The sequence below is a fragment of the Seriola dumerili genome, unplaced genomic scaffold (assembly GCF_002260705.1).
Source record: "Seriola dumerili isolate Sdu_G_001 unplaced genomic scaffold, Sdu_1.0 BDQW01000216.1, whole genome shotgun sequence".
Taxonomy (NCBI): Eukaryota; Metazoa; Chordata; class Actinopteri; order Carangiformes; family Carangidae; genus Seriola; species Seriola dumerili.
In genome coordinates this window covers 4,126,243-4,150,103 of record NW_019174471.1, presented here as the reverse complement: position 1 = coordinate 4,150,103, position 23,861 = coordinate 4,126,243, and the positions used below count along the sequence as shown (strand labels likewise).

At 41.1% G+C, this 23,861-nt stretch overlaps 1 protein-coding gene across 1 annotated transcript in view; it reads right to left on the bottom strand.

The window, feature by feature from the left end:
• LOC111228258 (double-stranded RNA-specific editase B2-like) overlaps positions 1-23,861 on the bottom strand; it is a 191,603-nt gene that overhangs the window by 4,254 nt on the left and 163,488 nt on the right. The window contains exons 5-8 of the mRNA XM_022754107.1: positions 16,830-16,998; positions 12,689-12,840; positions 11,341-11,509; positions 6,094-6,275 (exon numbers count right to left, since the gene is read on the bottom strand). Of these exons, the coding sequence (XP_022609828.1) occupies positions 6,094-6,275; positions 11,341-11,509; positions 12,689-12,840; positions 16,830-16,998 (672 nt within the window). The remainder of the gene's footprint in view (positions 1-6,093; positions 6,276-11,340; positions 11,510-12,688; positions 12,841-16,829; positions 16,999-23,861) is intronic.

Sequence of the window (23,861 nt, the reverse complement as noted above, 5' to 3'; positions counted from 1 at the left end):
CGACGGGTGCACAACAGTTACCTCTGATCTCACCGCCTGACAGACAGCTTGTTATAGTACAATACCTGACGTACAATACCACAATACATGCCTTCAGATCACCCCCCCCCCTTGCCACGCTCATATTCCCATCCTCACTCTTCCATTCACCAATCTCAGCTCTTCTTTTCTGTAGCTCCTTAGAGCTGGAATGAATTGCCTGCCACAGTAACAATCCTCCAAGTCTCTTATTACCCATCTCTTCTCTCGTGTGCAGACGCACCTCTTTGAACAAAAGACCCTCCTATCCATCCTGCCTTTTTCCTTTCTCCCGCTCCATTCATGGCTCATTTCATCCCTTCAATGGACTTGACTCCTCTGTTTCTGTAATAGCCAATTTGATTTTTCCCTCATTGAAGACTTGATCAATTTCTCTTCTGGGAAGTGTTTGGCAGACATGAAAGAGGCAGAATTAGAGCCTTTGGTTATGGGATTCATAGCTGTACACAGGCTGCTGTGGAGCCACAATACAGCACAGCCTGTGTGTTTACATATACACATTGCATCTATCCTGCATTACCGTAGTACTGCGGGGTTTTCAAGTAGTTCTCGTGAGGATGGAGCAGCAGAGGGAAGAGTGGTGTAGCAACAGGTGTGTTTAAAACATATCTCCAATGTCCCTAACCCATTTATGAGAAAAGCAGGGGTGTGACCGAAAGGTTGCTGGCTCTGTTCACCTCCAGCAGCACTCTACCCCCAACTGCTTCATGCAACAATGATACATACAATAAACACATACAGTAGAGCTGCTTTCTTCGCTAACAGGTAAGCAGCTCTCCTACACTAAGGTGACCAGATTTCTGAATTAAAAACTGGGGACATTTCCAGTTCAGCTGTCTATATCATTAATATATACAATGTTTTTATCTATGAAACAAAAATAATGGACAGTTCTGTTTTCATGTATTTTGTACCATGGTAACTGTTGTACTATATTAAACTATGGTGAAGGCTGAAAAATAAAAGTAGGTCACTCTTCGTACTCTCAACAGTTAAAGGTCCCATATTGTATAAAGTGATATTTCCATGTCTTTTCTGATTATAAAGCAGGTCTAGGTTCTATATTAATACTGTGAAAGTATCAAAGCTCTCAGTCCACAGAGAAATGCACACAGCCTGTATTCAGAAAACTGACTTAAAATGAGCCGTCAGGACTTCTGTTACTTTGTGATGTCACAACAAAGCAGTGGCCGCTCTCAGCCACGCCTCAAGCCCCGCCCACCTGGACCCAGATTCCAACATTGTAGGATTTGGTTTCTCTGGGTGTTTACCTGAAATCTGCTTTATTTTTATTCGATCACTTATTTAAAAACACAAATATATCTTCTTATGGATCAAAACTTTAAATAAAACACTGGAAAAGTGTAAAATATGTGACCTTTAAAGATTGAATTATCTTCTTTTTTGTTCCTCCTTTCCCTCTCTTTACCTTTCCAATGAATTATTGACTCTTTTTACTCCCTTAAGTTTTCCTTCTCACTATTCTCCTCCTGTTCAGTCTTCAATAATAAATAGTAAACCATTATATAAAATAGTTTGGTTAACAGATTCCCATTAATTGCCTAATTTTTCGATTTTATTCTTTAGAATAACAAATTGGCAGCTCTGTAATCACTATCTCTTTCACTCTCTTCCAATCCAGTCTTCCTCGTCTCCATCCTCTTCACTCGCTTCACTTGATATTTGTTCGTTTCTGGTCGAGTTTTCTCTAAAACTAGGTGCACAAGTGATTAGTGGTAGAAGAAGAGTGACACAAAGCTGCTATAGGTAGCCAGCATCCTCTGTTGGCCAAAACAGACACGACACTAGACACCTGCCCACCTGCTCTGTTGCCCGGTCTTTCTCTATGTTTTTTTTATTCACAATTAAAAACGGGGACATTTCCAGGAACAGGCCACCAAAAACAGGGATTATACTTGGAAAACAATGACGTCTGGTCAACCTATTCTACACAGTTGTGCAAAGTCAATGGATACTTCAACAATCAACCCCCAAAATACTTGCTCTCTCCACACACAGTACATGCTTTGGTTGAATGCTCTTTTCTGTGAGACTTAGTAACACGTTACAGTGATGCGATTACCTTTTCAGTAACGAGTAGTGTAAGGGATTAAAATTGGAATTTCAATCATTACACTACAGTTGCTAATCCAATGGCAGCAGAGAGCAGCTGTAAAACAAGCATTTGTACTCAGTCAACCGCAAAACTCCAACGGTGGCGAGCGACCATTATTAATGTTTCCTTTATCTGCTGTTGCTCTGATTCCTCTTATCCCAAAACAACAAAGCCTCGCCACACTTTCTGTTCACGCTGTGGTGAAAGTGAACAGCAGGACAAGCGCGAAGGACAAGTCAGCCCATCGATGTGTTTGGCCCTCGGGGTTCAGGTGGAGCTGCTTTGGCTGGGTGCGATAAGAGAGGGCCCTGCGATCCCCAGGAATTTCCTCCAGGGGTGTTGCTTTTAAATAACCCTGGACACACAATAGCCGGGGAGCTCATCAGAGCCAATGAAAGGACGGAGGAGGAGATGAGAGGAAGGTGGGGGTAGATTTGCACACAGACATCTGAATGCAAGCTCTCGCTCTCTCTTTCCTTATCCCCTTCCTGCCTTGCTGTCTCCCTCTCTTCCCCTCAGCCTCTCTCTCTCTGTCTGAGCTCCCTTCAGATTGAATGGCTAAGGGCTGTGATTACATTGATTTGGTGTAGGGCCATCTCCACTGTCTGTCCATCTTCCTCGCTCTCCTCCCCTTCCTTCACCCTTCCACCCATCAATAGGCTGTTGTTACTCAAGGTACTGCAGGTGCAAAGATCTCACAGTTTGGGACACACACATAGAAAAAAATACAATCCCTATAGAGAAGGAGAGGGCAGAGTATCTGCAAGAGGGATAGGAGGCTACTTCCATTTTGAGCAAAGAGGACGTGTGAAGGTAAAGGGCATGTCTACACCATTAGCAGTGATGCTGCAGGACATTCTGCAGCATCATTCTTCCGTTCATTAAACAAACGGTGTACTTACTGCGAGCTTTATTATAGTTAGAGTGAATAACTTAATATTATAAGTAAGTATGAATGATGAACAAATGGATGATACCTGACCACAATTCTCCAAATATTAACTGCAGCTTGTAATATCTAAAACCAAAACTTCCATTCCTGACAAGTTAAATGACTCCATTCAAAGAGCCATTGAACAAATCATGAGAAATGCTCGCCGAGGCTGCGGTCGGGAGCCTCAATGATGAATTCAACCCAGCTATCATCACCAGAGGACAATTCAGCACAATTATCAATCTTGATGAGGATAGGCCTCACAAAATATTCATCCTCATGGCAACCAATTACCCGGAGCAGAGCCCTGCAACGCAAAGAGTTCCTGTGCCCTTCAAGAAGTATACTTGAAACCTGACAAAAATATGGTATTAGATGTAGATAGTGTGCATTTGACATGATATAATGTGTTTTTTCTTGTACGTGACTGTCACAGTCTTTGTTCTTGTCAATGATCCCCCAGCAACAAAATGTGCCCTACATCGCTGTGCATCTCTGTCACTCTGCCTCTCTGACTGGCCTAGATCTGAAGTGATGGCTGATGCAGTTTCTACAAGTTGGGTGTCATTCAGATCCTTTTCCAGCATTCATCTTCACTACAAACGAAAGCCTGAGGTCTCAGTGGAGCCCTGCGAGCAGACGTGCCAGACAACTTCTTAGCTTGTTGCTTGTCTGGCTGGCACAACGCAACTGTGGAGTAGCAGGGGTACACGGGTTTGTTAAACGTGTGCCAGTGTATGTGTGTTACATGTGATGGCTCGTGATTCATTTGGTTTGCATTTGGCTGACATTTTTATTAAAAGAATTCTCTGAAAGTAGATAGTGTACATATGTGGCTTAGGGCTCTACATGGGATTTGGAAACACAGCACAGACTGTCGCTGTTTAAAGGCAGAAATACATGAGTAGGAAAAAACTTTTCTTGACCACTTGAAAGCTATAATATATTCCATACATGGCAATCAACCGACCTGTGAATTCCAAGTTTAGTGAGTTTAAATAGTGTTTTTAATTAACCCAATAGGTTACAGGCTAATCCTTGTGTATTTCTACCACCTTAAACAGTTAAATAACATAAGCCATTGTTTTTTTGTTACTCAGCAAATACAAATTTTAAACGCACAGTATGTAACTTCTACCACCAGGGGTCTCTCAATCAAAACAATAACAAAGGACGGCATTTGGTGACATCATGATGTAACATGGGATCACGGGACTTGTTCTTCACCACCATAGCCATCAGCTTCTCCTGTTTTGGATTCCATTAGTTTCAGACATTCAGAAGGTTTTTACCGAGAGCCAAATTATCCACAGAGGTCTCATCCTCTCCAAATCAAACAGACCAGGTGATTATAACCAGGAAAAACAATGAATAAAGCAGTTCCACATTAAAAGTCAGTGTTTTACCGATGCTGTATGTAAGGAAAGGGTTGGGAGCTAAGACTGCTGCAAACCTTTGTTTCGATTGTTATAATTTAATAATAAAGACGTTCAGGAGGATTTTACCAGCAGCTGAATTATCCACAAAGGTGTCCTCCCCTCCATAACAAACAGACCAGAGGATTAAAACCGGTAGAAAACACTGATGAAGCAGTTTCCCCTTTAAAAATCAGTGAAAATCAGATTCACCGACACTGTTCGGTGGACACAGGACAGGACGTCTCCAGTGGCTAGCTGGGATGTTGGAGCTGAGCTGTCTAAAATTTGCTTGGCTTTTTTCTGTGATAACGTAAGATCCAGATGTTTGATGACCAAAATCTGATTAAAAAATATAGTTGAAAACGACCAAGGTGTAAAAAGTGTATCTTAAAATGTCGCTTAAACCTGAATAAAAAGTACGTTTCGATGCTTCTGGCAGACAACCACAACACTGACACGTGCAAAGGGGATTTGACGCCACTGACAGGCGACCAAATGACGAAGTTACCTTGATTAAAATATGTATTTCCCTAGGTTTGAAAAGTGCACATTACATTTGGTATAATGTAAGTACACAACAACTCACAAAAATAAAAAATAAATAAGTTACTTATTATAACTTTAAGATGAAGAGATTTGAAACTGACACTTGATGCAGAAAGTTGCCCATGTGTTCATTTCACTATGATGCTCTGCAGTAAAGTACAGAACTAAATTTAAATGTTATAATCAATATTCTTATAATAACGATAGCTCAAATGACTATGTATAATGTGAATGGGGTTGCTTGCTCCCAACTGCAGTTCCTCCCAGCTCTAATGAGTTTTAATTCTTTGTTTCGATTTTCCAAGCTGACAATTTTCACTATTGTTATTCACGTCACCTGTCTGATTGTGTTGTTTTAGCTATAGGCACTTGTCTGTTATTGCAGGAGTCTATAATTAACATACTGGAGGACTCGTTAAGTCACAGTTTCAAAAAATAAAGACTAAATGCAGTAAAGCTGATGTAACGAGGTCAACTTGCAGGGATTTTCAGCTGTAAGCCACTTTAACCTTGTATGAAATGGGAAAATAGTTGTTTGTGGTGCGACACAGCATAATCAGATCAGATTGTATACAATATAATTTCATATCTCATTCAATACTGATTTTAATATTAAAGTTCAAAGTTTAGTGATATGAAATCACTGGTGCGGTGTTGTACAAATACTCAAAAAAAAGTGGAGAAATGGAGAAAGAGAAAAAATTTCATTATCTGTTACACAACAACCGGTCGAGGCAGACGGCTGCCCATCCTGAGTCTGGTTCTGTACGAGGTCTCTTCCTGTTAAAAGGCAGTTTTTCCTCTCTACGGTTGCTGCTCTTTGTGGGAATTGTTGAGTTTCTCTCCATTATATTGTCAGGTCTGGACCTGACTCTGTAAAGTGCCTTGAGATAATGTATGTTGTGATTTAGTGCTATACAAATACATTGAAAACATCCTTTAGCTAAACTGCAAGGACTGACTGTCATTGTACTTCCCTACGTCGATATCTTCCTAAATGTAATTCACCCAGTGTTTGACTGTCTGTGTTGTAGCCGTACCACTGAGCAGAGGCTGGTTGCGTCTGTATGTGGCGGGCAGTGGACCGAGGCGCTCCTGCCGCTGGTTCAGAACTCGGCCCAGATGACCCGTGTGGCGCAGGCTGCCGACGGTCATGCTGTGCAGGTACACCGGCTCCACAAAGTGGCTCAGCAAGGCCCCCTGCAGGCCCAGGATGTTCCATCTTGAGGGGAGGGAGGTACGAGGGAGAGGATGAGGAGGTGTGAATGAAAGAAAGTCAGATAGAAGCAGGGAGGGCAACAGTTTGGGGGGAGGGAGAATAGGCGGGAAGAGAGGCAGAATCGGAGGTTGGAAAGGAGGAAAAAGGGGAGAGATGGGTAGAGAGAGGAAGGGAGAAAAAGAGCGACAGACAGATGTGAGAGCTTCAATAACAGGTAGAAACAATTTGATCATTATCTTGATGTGGGACGTGATGGACACACACACGCACACACACACACACACACACACACACACACACACACACACACACACACACACACACACACACACACACACACACACACACGTCCTCTTCTCCCACTCCCCCTGGTTCAGAGACACAAACCATCATCACCACCACCAACAACAACACTGCCAAAGGTCAGTACATCAGCATTCATTACATGGAACAACACATTACCATGCGTGCATTCATCAGAGCCGTTGAGGTTAATGCACTGCACAGGCCTGCAGGAAAGCTTCAGTCGTTTGCTCGGCACGAGGGGCGACCGCCTCGGGGTTTGTTTAGGGAGATCCACCAGTGACACAAAATCACTGTGGGGCTAATCCTGCCAGCCACACCACCGCCTGATACTGTAGCCAGCTGGTCATGTGCCACCTACTGCTGAAATCCCCTCTACTTAACCAGCAGATGCTAATTTATGGATGGAAAATGATAATTACCATGTTTATTATCATTGCAGCTCTTCACAGGGAGAAAGCCTGCTGTGTACCTGAGCCGTGTGCTCTCCGCTATGTTGGACTAATGAACTTATGCGAGGCACAATCAGGGGACTGACATTATGCTACTCATTTTTACATCACTGTTCTTTTTGTTAATCAATGTCAATGTAATGTAATCAATTGCCAACTTAATAATCACTCATTATGGCTTCTTTCTCAGTGAATAAATATCAAATATCAGCTTACTGGGAATCACTGAGCGGCCTCACGAAGCGGCGTCCGCCCACATACGCTTTACCTGCAATCTGTCACCAAGATCTGTCCTTCCCTCTCAAACAAAGAGGAGGAGCTTTGTTCAAAAAGCACAACCTCAGTGCTCCGCCAAAACAGAAATAGTTTAGCCTGAAATATTAATTTACCCAGAAGGCGACACCGTGAATCAGAAACATCTTCTAATCTCATGCAAGAAAAGAGCCATCTGGCTTAGGTGTGTGAATTTAAAGAGAGGAAGGGGAGAGACCTCCCTCTCTCTCTACATCTATCCTTTCTTCCCTCCCCCGGTAAACGCCGACCATTAAAGTAATGTGTTCATCTGCATAAAACTGCAGTGGAATGGAGAACATCATCGTTATATATGAAAGCCATTTAGGCCCCTCAATTAAATCCAGCTGTCGACTTCAAATCTAATATTAGCAAAGGAGCTTCACAGGGCTCGGCTTAAGAAAACAAAATGATGATGGTCAGGTGAAGCAATGATGGGGTGAAGCATCAGCCATTATCAGAAATGTTTATGATGGGAGCAAAGATCCTAAAATCCCCAGTGGTCAAAGCTGAACTAACCATAATAAAGTGCAGGAACTGAAGGAAGTGGGGGGAATAAAAAAGTAATGGGAGGTTGCAAAATGAGTGTGACAGAGGACAAAAAGAGTATCCAGGGGATCACTTTAAGATTGCAGCAGTGTGTGGGTGTGTGTGTCCATGGTCCTAAGCTCCTCTCAGTTCCACCCTCCAACCTGACCTTGATAAACTGGCCCTTGGTGACCCACTCACTTTAACGACGGCCACCGATCATTTACAGCGATATAAAAAAAAAAAATAAAAAAAAAAAAAACGGAGAGAGGAGGCTGTGGAGCAAAGAGAGCGCGTCTGCCGTCTGGTCTGGCGGGATGGAAGGGAGAGGATGGTGGGAGGGAAGAAAAGCAGGGTGTCCCTTCTCCTTCCCCCGTCACTCTATTTTTTTGTAAAGTAATTGCTTTCACCCCCGTTGGTGACCTGGGTAGATTTAATCACACCATCTCCAGCCCTGGCCAACTGAATCAAATTGGTCAAATTAACAGCGGCTCCACAGGAGAAGGGTTCACCTCTCTCTCGCTCTCTCTGTCTCTCACTTCCTCTGTGTGTGTGTGTGTGTGTGTGTGTGTGTGTGTTTGTGTGTGTGCGTGCGCCAATCCTTTCACACACACATACACACACACACACAACAGTGGCTCAGCTGTGGTCCTGTATGGCTCAGTTGGCACAGTGCGGGGCTTACTAAGCTGAATTCATGGGTTCAGTTCCTGTTGGGCCCAGTCGCGGCTGAAGAACTGAGACTATATTAAACACTGGGTTCAGATATGTCAGTAAATACAAGGGTGGGAGTGAAGAGTTACTGTTGTTGTCTACCTTCATTGTGTACTTAATTTTTAGCATTGCTAGCATCTCTAGAGATGGCAATTTCAACTTGTCCAATACTGTGGTATATCTGCTAACATTGTTACTTCACAGTTTACTTTTAAGTATAAGCTGTGAATGTCATCACGTTAGCAAACTAACAGTGTTGCCATCACTTTTTTTGTTTTAAAGCAAAACGAAAGAGAAAAAAACACATTCTACCTCTTACAAAATTAAAAGATTAATTCCTAAGACACAAAACACACCACTGCTCAGTTCAGTATACTCAGTGGTTTTGTTGCTGTGGTATTTCTTGGTCTGGTATGACCAGTAGCCTTTGGGGCTAAAGTTAGCAAACTTCACTGTGTAACCAAGCGGCTGAAAGTTCCTGCATTTCCTCAAATGACCACTTACGACTCACTGAAGTTTCGGCTCTCCACGCGCTCCATGTCTTTGCCCATTTTTGGATTAGCCGAGAGTTAGGCGGAGTCAGGCACTGCCAAGACGAAGATGGCAGAGCAGCTCACTCTAAGCTTCAGAACTGCTCTTTTAGAAACCTCTGGGTGACATCACGGAGGCTACCTCCATCTTTATTTACAGTCTATGTGTTTAACTGATGTTACTGAGTCATTCACTAACTTTATGACTTTTATACCATTTTTATTATGCCGCTATTAGGCCAGGAACATCTTGGTTTTCATTTCGGTGCACATGTTAACAGGTTAGAGCGTACACACCGCCTGCAAGACACGCGCGACATTACATTACACCAGCGACAAACATAAAACTGACACCTTCCACTATAGTTGTCTATGTCTAGGCTGAATCTGAATATGATACAGACATGAAAAAAAAAAATGATTTAACCATTTTAGCAGCTGCATGTGGAGACCGTGTCATTTTACTGACGTTTTCTCTCAAAAATAAATCAGACATTAATTTATAATGACAAGAAATCCAACATTCGATTAGCCTGCAAACTCTATGTAGAGAGACAGAGCTGGCAGTAGCAGCGACACAGCTGGTGTGAACACACACGCCTGCTTCTCTGCAGCCATTCAGCAACATCAACTGCCACGCTCACGCAACGCAGGCAGTGTGTTCCTGGCGTTACACTTGTGTTCTAGCATTTTCTATTATCCTGTAACACAGTTTGTCAAAAACTACATATAGTCTAGCCTTGATTTTGACTGATGTGTCACACCTGGATGTACTGTATTAATGACTCTTGCCCTTGCCGCCATGGTCCCTGAAGAAGCAGATGTTCTGCAACTGGACAAAGAATTTACAGTGTCTTCTGGCACAGAGTGTGAACAGCCAGCCACAGTTACAAAATAATCAGTTATCACCTCTAATAGTGTGCCCAACCATTTCACATTTACAAAGTTTAGTTACACAAATGATTAAATATTCAGTAAGTATATATAATATATATAATTATGCGCGTGTGTGTGGACGTCTCCCTCTGCCAAAAGATGCTCTAATGTTTACGCTCTGATGCCTTCATTCTTCACACATGGAGACGATGTGAAAACAGACGTGGAAGAGGAAGGACCATTAGTTTCTATGTCTCATCAAATATTACTGACTCATATAATCCTACAATCTGATAATGAGATAATTTTACTATTTTTTAATGGATATCATTTTTTAAATCAAGTTTTTGGGCCCAGTATAGAAAACTTGTCCTTTCATTTTTACTTGAACAGCCTAAATAAATAAATTAACCAGTGACTAAATGATTTTATGTCTTTTAGCTAGAAGACAGTCAGCCCAGCAGATCTGGAGATTAAAACAATCATGTGATTGATACGCTTATTCATTAGAAGGGGATTAGTCGTTCAAGTCACATATGGGAAATCAATAGTCATCACCAGGACAACAAAAGATTTCACATATAACATGACTCATGGGAACGCACACCTGCACCTACGCACACACACAGATGTTAAGGTAAATATCAGACAAACCTCTACCTGCCTCATGAAGCACATTTTAAAAAGCATTGTTTAAACAGAGATCACTCCTTCTCATAAGGGAGCTAATCTCCAAATAACGTTAATTCTTCATCAATCCTTTCACCTTTCTTTTCTCATGTAGGGTCAGACCCCTCCTGGGTGAAAGGATGTGCTCATCATGGTCTGTTCAGAGTTTATGTTTGGGTATCACCAACTTTACAATAACATCAACACAATCCATGCAATAATAACTGCAATGAGAAAATTATATTTAAAGTTTTGGCACTGGTGTTATTGAGCTCCTTTGACAGGCACGATTAAAATAAAGGAGCATTAACAACAACAAAAAAAGTCGTACAGACAAAAAGAGTCCAATAGTACAACAGTCCAATATCAAAACTACCTAATCTCAACACAACACAGTGAGGACAGCACTGTACCTGACACAAACACTGATTACATTGCCAGTTTAAACCCCCGCAGGGGAGAAGAGGCTCTTTCAGGTATAAATCAGTTTAGAGGATGCTCAGTGTGGCAACAGCAGCAGCAGCACAGAAGGGGGCTTTTGTCCAATTTAGTTTTGACCCACTTGACAGACAGCAAAAGTGAAATGAGGCAGAATACAAATGTTGACTTTTTATTTTCAACAGTGCCAACAAGAAAAAAATGCACTCCTAAACCCGAGAAAGACAGGAAGCTTTTAACCCAGACTCATCATCTGAGAGCACTGACCTGGTGATCTTGTCTGTGCAGGACATGGTGATGAGCTGCTCGCCCTGTAAGACGCCGTCCCACGTCTGGACGGGCCCCCGACATCGCACCAGCACCGTTCCCTCGCCTGACTCGATTTTGGTCCGGAGGTGGTTGCGGTGCTTCCTCATGAGGTGTCTGCTGCTGTGGACTGTCAACACAACAACACAGTCACAAAACATCATTTCATGGCATCTTTTATTCCACACCACTGCTCGATATCCAGTTTAATTAGCCAATAATGAAATGTGTAATTTCTAAATATCACAAAGCTGTTTCAGATCTAATCCTGTCAATCAGCAGTCGAGAAAACAGATTTATTTTGTACATTAATGATCAAATGAAGTTAAAATGCATCAGCTAAACTAAAGTGAAGGCAATAAATATTATTCCAGTATTGTACAATATTATACAGAGAATTAAATGTATTATTTTGGGACTGCCTAATTGTTATTGAAGCAAGCATTCCACTGCATTATTGCTGGGTGTACGGCTCAGTCCATTCCCATGGATTGCTGCACTTTGGACAGTCTGTATTAGGCGAGGTGTTATGCAGTATCATATAACAAACTGACACAAGGACCCATGTGTTGTTAACACCGTTAGCAGGAGCACAAGCCCTTGATCCATTTAAAACTCATGAACTCTCCTCTCTTCTCACTTCCTTTCCAGCTTTTCCTCCATGGCTGTTGCTTCAGCTGATGACAGCAGCTAAAAATTAAGCCCCCGACTTCCAGCTCAGAAATATTTCAGGAAAAGGTACTAAGTAATTTTCTAATCTCCGAGAGCGCACTGCAGAACATTTAAAAGGTTTAATGACCAAAAACGTCAAGTTCAAAGGCTTCTCTGATCTGACAGCATCGTCTTTTCTCCCTCTCTCTCTCTCTCCATCCCTACTGGTTTCATGAAATCTCACCATGTACTGCACTGTGTACACACTCACAGAGCTGAATAGTAGCTTCAATCTGTGATGAAAGATGGGGAAATCTATACATTCTACTCATGGAAACTCAGAGGCCACCAGAAGAAAAATGCTGGGCAAAACGTCTAAATATACAATTTATTTTCGGTGCACAAGCAATAAAATGTCACGGCGTGGCTGAAAGAGGCCAAAGAAGGAGTATGACATGAAAATGATGCCAGCTGGACAGTGGTTGGGGGGGAGCATCTGCCAGAGGAAAGGTCTCCTCTAGGGTTAGGGTTAGGAAAATGAGTGTGACTAAATTAAATAGAAATGTATCATGCGTGTTCTGAGGCAGCTTTATTTTTACTTTTTCAGTATTAACAACCTATAAAAAACAAAGGAAAACAGAAAGGCCAGGTATCTTACGGTCAGTGGTGATTTCGTAGGGTGAGTTGAGTCTCCCGTCACCACATGGTGAGGTGCTGATGTACATGTGGAAATGGACGTTGTCTCTCAACCTGTAGCCACACTCCTTGTGCCGCATGAATATCGACTCCTCCCAGTCCTCAGGGCTTTTACTTTGGTAGTGAGAAAAAGAAAAGATAAAAAAATAAAAATAAAAATAAATAAATAACAAGAATAAGGGAGACTGATGAAAAAAGGTAGCACCATTCATCACAGCATAGGAAACAGATTTCCACTTTTCTTTTCCAGTGATGAAGTGAGGCAGAGACGTGGAGAGATGGACACCGGCCCTCTCTGTGACCACAGCCCTTTCTCCTGCTGTCAGGGAGACTCCTGGACATTACTCAGGCTGTCCAAACAGCCCAGGGGAAACATGGGGGGGGGTTAACCTATGGTTCTGTACACGCTTTGCATTTGAGCCATGGAAGTGTCATCATTGGGGTCAACTAAATGATTGGCCGACATAAAAATAACACAAGAAAATGAGACACTGTATTTCCCATTATGAACGCAAGACGTCATTAAACAGTAACCAAGACTAAATCTCCACAAAATATTGTCACAAAACTAAAACAAACACTTTAATGAAATCTCTCTACATACTCATTGATGGAAAAAAAAGAGGAGACACATTGACACACAATTAATATTTGAAATAATCCGTATGTCCTTCTTTGAGTGGCTTCTCTGCACATTTCTCCCCCTGGGGGACCTGAATCATCTTCCTGGTGATTTTACACAGCAGCAGGGCACCATGAACGCACCACCAACAGTGCCAGCCCGGATGTAGCTTCTGTCTGCACTTTAACTCTACAGCTGTAAGAACTCGGATAACAGACAGTGACAAAAAAAAAGAAGAAAAAAAAAGAAAAAAAAAAGGTTGACATCTGGACCCACATCAAATATAACGCTGCCGAGAGAAAAAGATAGTGTGTAGTATTATCAGGAGAGAAGCAATGTGACTACAAAATCACAAACCTGTAGACACACCTCAAGGCACATCACACAGAAACTGACCTAACGTTACAATGTTCAATAAGATTACACTACTTTTTACTACGTTATGTATTAACATCTCACAGCTATGGGACATTGCTACATTGCTACATTGCTTGCAGATGGGTTTTTTCTTTTAACCTCCCTGAAAAGTCAGTGGCCTATCCGGCTAGGTCGGCTAACCTTTATTTAAAACGATTTTGTTGCTTGTCGACTAATCGTCTGATGACTAAAAAAGATGTTAAAACTAATATGTTTATTCTTTGTTCTTTGACTAAGATGACGTGGACTTTTGACCTCAAGACAAAGGAAAGACAAAAATTTGCCCGTGGTTGTGTGTTAAGATGCAACTGTGCTAGATGATGATGTTTCACCTTGAGCCAAACACCTCGTGTTTATCCCAGGGCTTCATGAACCTGCTGTCACTTCATAAACATACAGAGACCAGAGAAAAAGGATTGAGACCGGACAAAAATAAAATAACTGAATAAAAAAGGGGTTCCCATGTTCTGAGGGCTAACACACGACCACAGCCAGAAATGGTGCACACTTTAGCTAGCTAACCTTACAGCTAACATCTGTCAGCTGTTATAGTGAATAAACTGGTTTGCGGTAAATAAAAACAGAATTCAGCAGTTCAGCAGTTAAATTCACGCAAAAACACATAGCAAAGAATTTACTTTGATTTCTGTCTGAACACACCTGACTGCTGTCTGTATATATACTCTAACAGGACACACTAGATAGACATGATTCATTAAAAAAGAGATGCTGACTTTTTAAAATACAAAATCAGTCTGATGGATGAGTGATCAAATAAAGGATAAATCAGGTGTTTAGAAACGTTTTTTTTTCCCATTCAGAGATGAACTCTTGCAATATGGCCAACATGGCAAATCCACAAAATGGGGTTACTGTTTGTGCTGTGTGCAGGAATAAGGCGCTCACACACACAAGTTCATACACATAATATATGTAAACTATGCATCACAATGCAAAGCACGACTGCACTCTTTACATAACCTCTCCTCTGTCTCCGATGTCCTTTCACTGAGTGTAAATATGGCAGTTCTGGCATTTTGTTTGGTCATTTCATTATGAGTTATCTTCCCCCATTAGCCATTTTACTCAGCTGCAAAGTCTCTGTACCTGCCATCCAGCATTGTGCTAAGACAAAAAGTCAGTGCTGTGTATGCAAATATGACATTCAACGATCTAGACTTCTAGCCACTAATCTGATGAATCAGCCTTGCTATCGAGCTCCTCCGGGGAGCTCAAAAACATAATATATGCTTGTGCACTGGAGGCAGTTAGGAGTCAAAACTCATCAAGACTGTCTCTTGACACTGGTAAAAAATCTTTGGGAAGAGTGTGTGTGTACCAGAGCACGTTGTACAGGTTGCAAAGGCACAAAAAGTATGTACATTTAAAAAAGCACTAAAAACAAATAGGCTATTGAGACCCTGAGCTGAACCAGTTGAGTGTGATAGTATGCTTAGTTAGCTGGAGAGGACGGTGCACATATGGCTCGTTGATTATTGAAAAGTCTCTGGTGGACAAAGCATGGCTGTTTCCAAGCTTATTATAGAGGAGAGAGCATTTTTGGCACTGCAGCAGGAGGTCACAACAAGCACGATATTTAATGTTACTAAGCATAGTGTAATGCATAATGTAGTGTAATGCATGCTAAAACTGTTGCAGGCACCTTGGAAACTTTACTCAAGTACTAACTGAGGGACTTCAACTTCATTCCCATTTTTCTGCCACATTATACTTATACTCATGGTCATAGGTTTGCATATGGACGGTAGGGACATGTCCGCCCGAATATTATAATACAATATATCAGTGCTGTCAGTCCATACATGGGCGAAAATGTATCATCTCAGATGACTCCCCTCTCTGTGTTGCCTGAACTTCACTTTGTAGATATCATGCCACCGAAAAAAGAGACATCAGGAGCATTTTCATTATCCATAGTAAGTAATAGGTGAAACTATCTAGCTTGTAGCCACATTGAAAACCTGCTAGCTTTCTAAGATCACGATCTGTTGGTCACCCCAAGGACAAGGTTTGTGATTGAGGGTGACTGGGCTATTAGAGCCCCGGCACTCTGGAACTCTCCCCCAGCTGAAATCAGATGCTCTACCTCATTAACTTCCTTTAGATCTCTTCTTAAAATGCATTTCTCTGTCTTAGCCTTTGGTTATGTTTGATGTTGTTTTTTGCTGTATCCGTAATTATTGTTTATACATATTTCATTGCCTGTTTTCACTCAGATCCTTTTGCATAATGTTGATATATATGTTTTTATTTATTCTCTTTTACTATGGTCAGGGTCTTTGACCTTTTCTTTTATCTGTTTTAATTTTTTGTGAAGCACTGTAACTTTGTTAAGAAAATTTATAATAATAATAATAATAATAATAATCATTATTATTATTATTACCACCCTTACATTATAAGATTGTTAATACTGGATTAGCAGCATTTTACTGTTGTAGCAGGTCAAGGTGGAGCCAGTTTTCAATGTGAAATCAAGGGGAAAAGGGGAACTGTTTTGGAGGTTGTTGTATCCCGACCAATGTTCAGACCAAACCTACGCCCTTGCTTATACTCCACTGTGAAGGCAAATTGTAGCCTTTTCTCCAATATATAAATACAGGTTACTCAGGATGAGGATTTTACACAAAAAAATTATGATCATCTTATAAAATGAGATGCCACTGTTGTAAATGAAACCACCAAAATCCTGCTTACGTGTTTAGAAATCAGTGATAATGATCAAATTCAATGATACAAAATGATGTAACTTTGAAGAGGCCAAAATAATGCATTATGGGTACTTAAATAAACAAACAAAATTTAAAGAATCCACCATTCATGTTGTCCTTCTGGCTAAAATGCTGTAGTTTTCTTCCAAATCAGATAAATGCATATGATCAGCAAAGAAGCAAAATTGGTCAGTAATGATCCAGAAGACCAATTGAGTGCTTCAACTGAGCGATGTTATCTGGCTGTTTCGGGGAATTGAGGATGTAAACACCATAGAGACGTCAGAGCTGCAGAAAGTAGAAGTAAAACACTCTGAAGATAAATCTATTACCTTAAGAAGAGTTCAAGTTGTGAGTAGAGGAAGCGTAGCAGGGCTCTCCGGGCCGTGACTTCAGCGTGACAGTCATTGACCACCTGTCCCTGGTCACTCAGATACTCCCCGTTTATGCACTTGGTGCCCGTGGATAACGCCACCACCTGGGCGTGCCGCAGGTCCAGGCCTGTTGAGCAAACACACACAGACAAACATTCGCCTTACTGTGCCTGTTATATGTTCCATTGACTACATTGATTTCTTGATCCAGGAGCTTAATAATATCCCTCAGTGTTTAATACCTAATGCATGTCCTTTTGTCATGATTAAGAAACAAGTCCAGCCGCGCATGCAGACATCACAGGAGGAAAATGCATATGAGATTTCTTTGCTGAATTTAACATGAAACCAACGCTAAGGTGGCCAAAGGTGAATCACATCAGGGTGCTCAGACAATAAAAGTAACTAGTGTTTCTGTCTGTAATATATGTACTTATGCATAATTGATAAAGACTCGTCTAGCCACATGAATAAATCATATGTTCAACTTCAAGCTACATAAATCACACAGAGGTAGCCTGTAGAAGACATCTTTCATCTATCCAGTTTTTGTGTTGCATTATATGTTGCATTATATTCTGACTGGGCAGAAGTATTGTATAATATTACAGGTAATATTACAGGTTTTGTTTTGCACCATTGTTAATTGTTTTTTTTTTTATTTGCACTGATGTTTTTTTCATGTCATTGTTTTTTTTCTCATTGTTGTAACAGCAACATTGTCCTTATGGTGTTTTTGTCCTTTCCCTGTCCTGTCTCCCCTGTAGCTCCGCCCAGGCTAGTCCAGATTATTTCATGAGATCCGCCTGGCCTGGGAAGAAGGGGTTAAAAGCTCTGGTGGCGGAATCAGAGGGAGAGAGGCTTCTAGCATGACTGCAGGTTTTGCTGACTCTCAGCCTGTGGTTTATTTTGTGTTCTGATTTTGGTATCTTTTGTTGTCTTACTTGAGTATCCTGGTCATTTTGCATCTTCATTATTTTAAAAGTGTCTTGTGAGTCTGATTTGGGTCACTGGTGGAGTGTTGTGCACCCCTTAGGTTTGTTTTGCACTGGTTGTGTGTTCTTTGTTGTGTATTTGTGTATTTTTTAATGTCTACTCTATATGCCCTTTAAATTGCCCCCTAGTCATAAATTAAGTTCATTGAATTGAACTGAACTGTATCTTGAATATTTTTAGAAAATGGAGCTACAGATGCCACAAGGCTTTTTCTACAGAGGCTCAGGGTGTCTCCAAACACCACAGTAGTAACAGTTTAGACAGCTTGGCCAAAGAAAGTATTAAATATGCATTTAGCATATTTGTGTAAAAAGAAATGCCCCAACATTACTTTGTATAAAATATTTTCATGCCAAGCAACTTTGTAGTAAAATCAAATAAAATCAAAGACAGGCATTGATAAGATACATCATTTTGTCAGGAGACTCTTTGAAAAAAATGGAAAAATAGAGCTCAGACTGAGGTTGATCTCATCTATCACAGTGAAAAATCACAACAGAAAAGGAAACATAACAGGAGAACAGGGTAAACGGGAGTTATTTCCATAACCACAGTTCTCTGAATAGCATGAGCGAGCGTCTCTTCAGGAGCTCCTATCACACCTCACCAACCAGGATTAGCTGGAGGAGTGAGGGAGGGAAGAGGCCACTCCACCTGACCCACCATGCCTTCTCATTCAGCAGCACACGGGACTGGGCCGAGTCTAAAACCAGAGGGGACGAAGGAGACCTTTTCTCCACATGTACTCTGAAGCCTGAGCTCAACAGATCCAGCTCCTCTCTGTGATTCTGTGTTGGCTTTACAGGTGCTGCAATAAGCCAATCTTTGACATAAGCAGCCACAAGCATCTGTAGCCACCTGAGTTGTCTTTCTCCAATCTCAGTACATTTTAGATACAGATAATTTATCATCTGAGGAGCAAACCTGATAGGTCTTCTATGGATGCTATACTGGGATGCAGATATATGGGATAGCATCCATGACACTAAATGTACAATCATAAGGGTGTAGAAAACACAGACTCACTCTCAATGTTCAAGGAGGCAATCAGTATAACTTCTTTATACACAGTACACAAATCTGTTTTCAGTTTTTGGACTATTCTCTGATCTTTTCTTTTTATACTGTATCACAAATAGAATATCATATTATATTGGATAACTTGAACAGATACTAAAAGGAAACCATGAGAGAGAAGAAATGTCTCTTTGGTGGAACTGAAAATCTGAAACATGACGAGCCTTGCACAGACACTGCTTTTTTGAAAAAGGTTTGGTATTATAATTTATAAGTTTAGCATTTGTTTTTGTAAAGTCAAATCTTAATGAATTAAAGCAACTGACGTCTGCAGCTGTCAAATAAATGTAGTGCAGTAAAAGTATTGGAGTACCTGAGTAAGTACCTCATCAAGCACCCTTGAATAAAAGCATTATATTGTGAAACACATGCTTAAGAATATAAAGGTGATATGATGGTGTGGTGTCAGCTAAATTAGGGGCCGTCTAATGACAAATGTGCAGATGATGCTGAGGCATGATACAAATGCAATAAGAGAGGTCACAGATCACAAGTCATCCCGTCCCGTGTTGGTTTTCTCTTTTCTTGGGGAGGATTAAGGCTAGTGCAGGGCCATGTGAGAGCTCGGCTGACTGACAGATAGATAGGGGTGGGGCTGTCTGGATCAGCACGTTAACGGCATGCCATTCCTTCCTTGGCTGCCACAAATCTCTCCCATCGCCTCTGAAAGTCAGGCTTCGCTGGCTCCTGGCAGACCCACAGGCACCGCCGGCCCGGCACATGAGCTTTTATCAGCCTCGGCCCAGATGGCACTGTGGCGGTAGAGTCCTGACAATGGAAGGAGGGCAGGGGAGGAAAAGATTGAGGAAGGGAGGAGTGTGTGTGTGGTGTGTGTGTGGACAGTTGAGAAAAAAGAGCATATAGAGGAAGAAAGGAAAGAGTAAGGTAGAGTGGAATGAGTTCAACTTTTCCTCCAGAAACTACAGAGGAAAACAATTAATGTTCCTCTTAAAATTTCAATGATCCAATGTTTTTCTCTTAAAACAAATAATCAAATTGATGACATGAAATGGGATAAATGTACTGTATATAGATCATGTGTAACAGCGTAAGTCATTAGGTGCTTATTTACACTTCCAGCCAATATGAGGCAACATTATCATTAATTTGAAGTCATGTTTCTGGCCATGTGATAAATGTAAGTCCAATATTGATTCTCCTTTTGGCTCTGTTTTGCTCTCAGTGGGTTTCTAGAGCTTCATCTCTGAAAACAGCTGCCTGCTGCTGCCGAAAACAGATCTACGAGAACGAGGAGATGAGAATGAACCAAAACAGTCAAGCCTGAAAACCAAAACAATGAGCTGAAAGATGCAAAAATTCTTGATGATGATCAGCTGTGGTTTCATCACTACAAATGACACCTTTCACATACACGTAGTGAGTGTTTCTATCATTTCCCTACAACCTCTCTCCTTGTTCCTCTCCTCTCTGCATGTTTGGAAGCAGATTCATAAAGCCCCGGCATATGGCCACATTTTTCACTCAAGTTGACACAATTTCAATTCACGCAGTGGAGCCTTCATGTGAGTTAGCATGTCTCTGGTCCACTCGCGTGACCTCTCAGTGATCAATCGTGCCACCTTTAAAATCTGCTTCTTGTCCTGTCTGAACACACAGTAATACTGTATCCTTCAGTCTGATTAAAAATGAACTGTATAAGAGGCTGCCAGGAGTTTTTGACAAATTTCTTTTTCCACATGAAAAGTTAAAACAAGCCCTAAAGCAACACATACATTCATTCACTTTTTGTTTTACTAGCATCACATCTTTGTCAGGGTGTGAACAAGTAACTAACAGAATGATGTGTATACTGTTTACACAGCCATAGCATCATAATGTGCACACTATGTGCAGTGATCAATTAAAGGTCCCATATTTTACACTATTCCTGTGTTTTATTTGAAGTGTTGTGACATGAGAAGATATATTTGTGGTTTTAAGAACCAAAAACCATCTCAGTGTAGTTTTACATCTCTCTCAGGCTTCTCTCTGGAGCTCTAGCAGCGATAGGTTCAGGCTCTCTCTCAACAGGCTCAGAGCTGCTCTTCTGATTGGCCGTTGCCGGTAACATGCTGCCTGCGTCTCTGCTGCACCGCTGTTGCTGTCAGCTTTATCTCTCTACATACATCTCTCTACTCGATTGTTGGATTTCTTTTCTTTATAGATTTATTTCTTAATCACTTTACACAAAATACGACCTTTAAATGTCAACACAACAGCTAGATAATGTCTACCGACACTTAATATAAGCTTCTTAAAGCATCTTTCCGATATTTCTGTTGTAGCTATCACTAAAAACTGAAAGTCTAGGAAATAAAACAGGCTGAATCTACTGTACTACTGCACACAAAACATTCAATATTTACAGTAACATAAAAATCTCTATATCATGAGTTCAACGATTGGTATTCCTGTAAGCAGTACGCCACAATTCCTTCTCGGCGATAAGGTAAGTTCAAAAAGGTAACAGACTCTCCCAATTTCATTCTCCTGCTTTTCCTTACCGTTCCACTTTGCGATTGTTTAGATCAATTTTGCAGTGGATAATTTCTGCTGCGCTGCTCGCTACCCTGCCATGAAATTGGCACTGAGGTTGCCTTCAGTTTGCAGGCGAGAGGAGAGGAGGAGGAGGAGAGATGAATGAAAGACAGAGAGAAACAGAGAAAGAGATAGGTGGAGAGAGAGAGAGCCACAGGCAGGGGTGCTGTTTTTAAACCAGGAATAATCAGCTGCATCACAGAAATACAAAAAGAAAGGGTCAAAAGGAACAAGGTAGAGTAGAGTCAAAGGCCTGAGGCACTCTTCACACACAAATACATCTGTTGATCACTAGTGATTCAAAGATGTCACACCTCAGGATAACAGCACTGTCGAAAAGCATGTACATCACAGACTGAGACCTGCAAACCACTCGCTCTGGCAACTGCACTATACTCCTCAGCGCACAATAATGTCAGCGGTCCTAAACAAGAAGACAAAGCACACACCGCCTCACTATGGCAACTCAGGAGGTAAACACACTTTGTGACAGCACATGGCGCAGAGACTTTTTCTGGTGCACACAGGCATTTATTTAACACAGTAATTTGATGACTGTTCCTGAACTTGGCTGCCCCGAAGTGGAGAGAAAAGTGAGGTAGGGGGTGTGGTATCAGTCAAGCAAAACAGTGCAATTTCCCTGTCAAGAATTAAAGGGAATTTGTGCAGATGGCATTGACTGCCGATCACGTGTGAGCTAATTACACTCCAGCCTCTTTTTCGAGGCTAAGTTGGCCAGTGTAACTTTACAATAAAATGTTAAAATGTTAAAATTAAAAATTAAAACTAAAATTTACATTATATTCAGTAATCGGGCTTCTGGTCTCGTCTTGGGAGAAGCTTTTGTGGCAGATCCAGTCCAAACTGCTCCAGCCATCACAAAATAACTAGAGTCCTGTGGCACAGACATACTGCTTTCAAAGAAGTGAGGTCATTGTTTTCATCATGACTCATGTCAACACCCGTGACTAAAATGTATTCCTTCTAATGTCCCCCTGCTTCCAACCGTGCAGCAACACAATGACTGGCACACCCACACTGTGAGTGCATCTTGTGCCATGTGCCACTTTGTCACAAAAATAGAGTCTAGTGGGACAGTATGACCTAACATTGTTCTTTGCTCTGAGAAATAAAGCAACAGGAAATCAAAAAACAAAAGGACGGAAAAAACTAAAAAAGATAGCATTTATGTTCTAAGTCTAGAAAAGACAGGAGCTTTAATGCAAGTAAAATCTGAGGGTTATGAAATATTCATAATATAATTTGTAATATTTATTTATCTAAATTTAATTTATAATACAAAAGTTGAATCAGTTTTTAATTCAGCAGATTCATCAAACAGCTGCAGCATATGTGCTACTTCTATGTTTGTGCTTAACGATGCTTTACTTCTACCCCACAACACTGGTCCTCAGCTTGGTGGTTCTCTGTGTGCATGTTGGCAAAACGGCCTCACCACCAGGCTGCACCACACGACATTACACAGCGCTGCAGCAGACAGTGACACAGTCGTTTAATATGGTATAATATGGTGCAGCGAGTTCATGGATGTAAACCAGAGACACATGAAGGACCCAGGAACTTTAAAATCAAGTGGTATGTTAAAGGGGTACTCCAGTGTTTAAGTACTGCATTTCCATAGTGCTGGAGGACTCACAAGAGACTGATGAATAAATAATGGTCACGATTTAAGCAGCAGAGCCTGAGGCATCCTGACTTGGAGCCTCCACTATGGGTCAAGCTCCAGAAACACTGGTTCCTACATGTCCGTCATTTTTTAAAACTTTAAAAAGCTCCCCTTAGAGCCACAAACTGATTTCAAAGGCTGACTACTACTCAATCATTCAGAATATCAGAATGTATTAAATGCATTCCATTAGCATTATTGTTATAATTAATTTACTGTTAATTAATAATATATTAATCTATCATTTTTCTTATCATTCATGGGCGAGGGAGCTGAGTTTGCTTTAGATGAAATCTTGAGGGTGATTAACAAACAATGTAACAAATGAATAACCCCATCAAGTCAACAGTCAAGTTATATTTTATTAATCCTCATTGGAAAATTCACCATTTGTATTTGACAAATCCAGACTGTTTAGTAACAGTGGGCAGCCAGCACCCAGGACCCTAGTCCAGGTCTGAGTCCACTGCCTTGATCAAATGATCAAGAGTAATGCTAACATCAGAACACATGAAAGTAAGTGCAATAAGTATTTAACCAAGTACAGTACTCCATTACACTTTTAGATATTTCTCCTTGACTTGAGTCTTTCTATTTTCCACTTTATACTTTCACTCCACTACATTTCAGAGGGAGATATTGCACTTTCTACAATATAATCTTATAATCATCATATAAGTAGTTGAAATTAA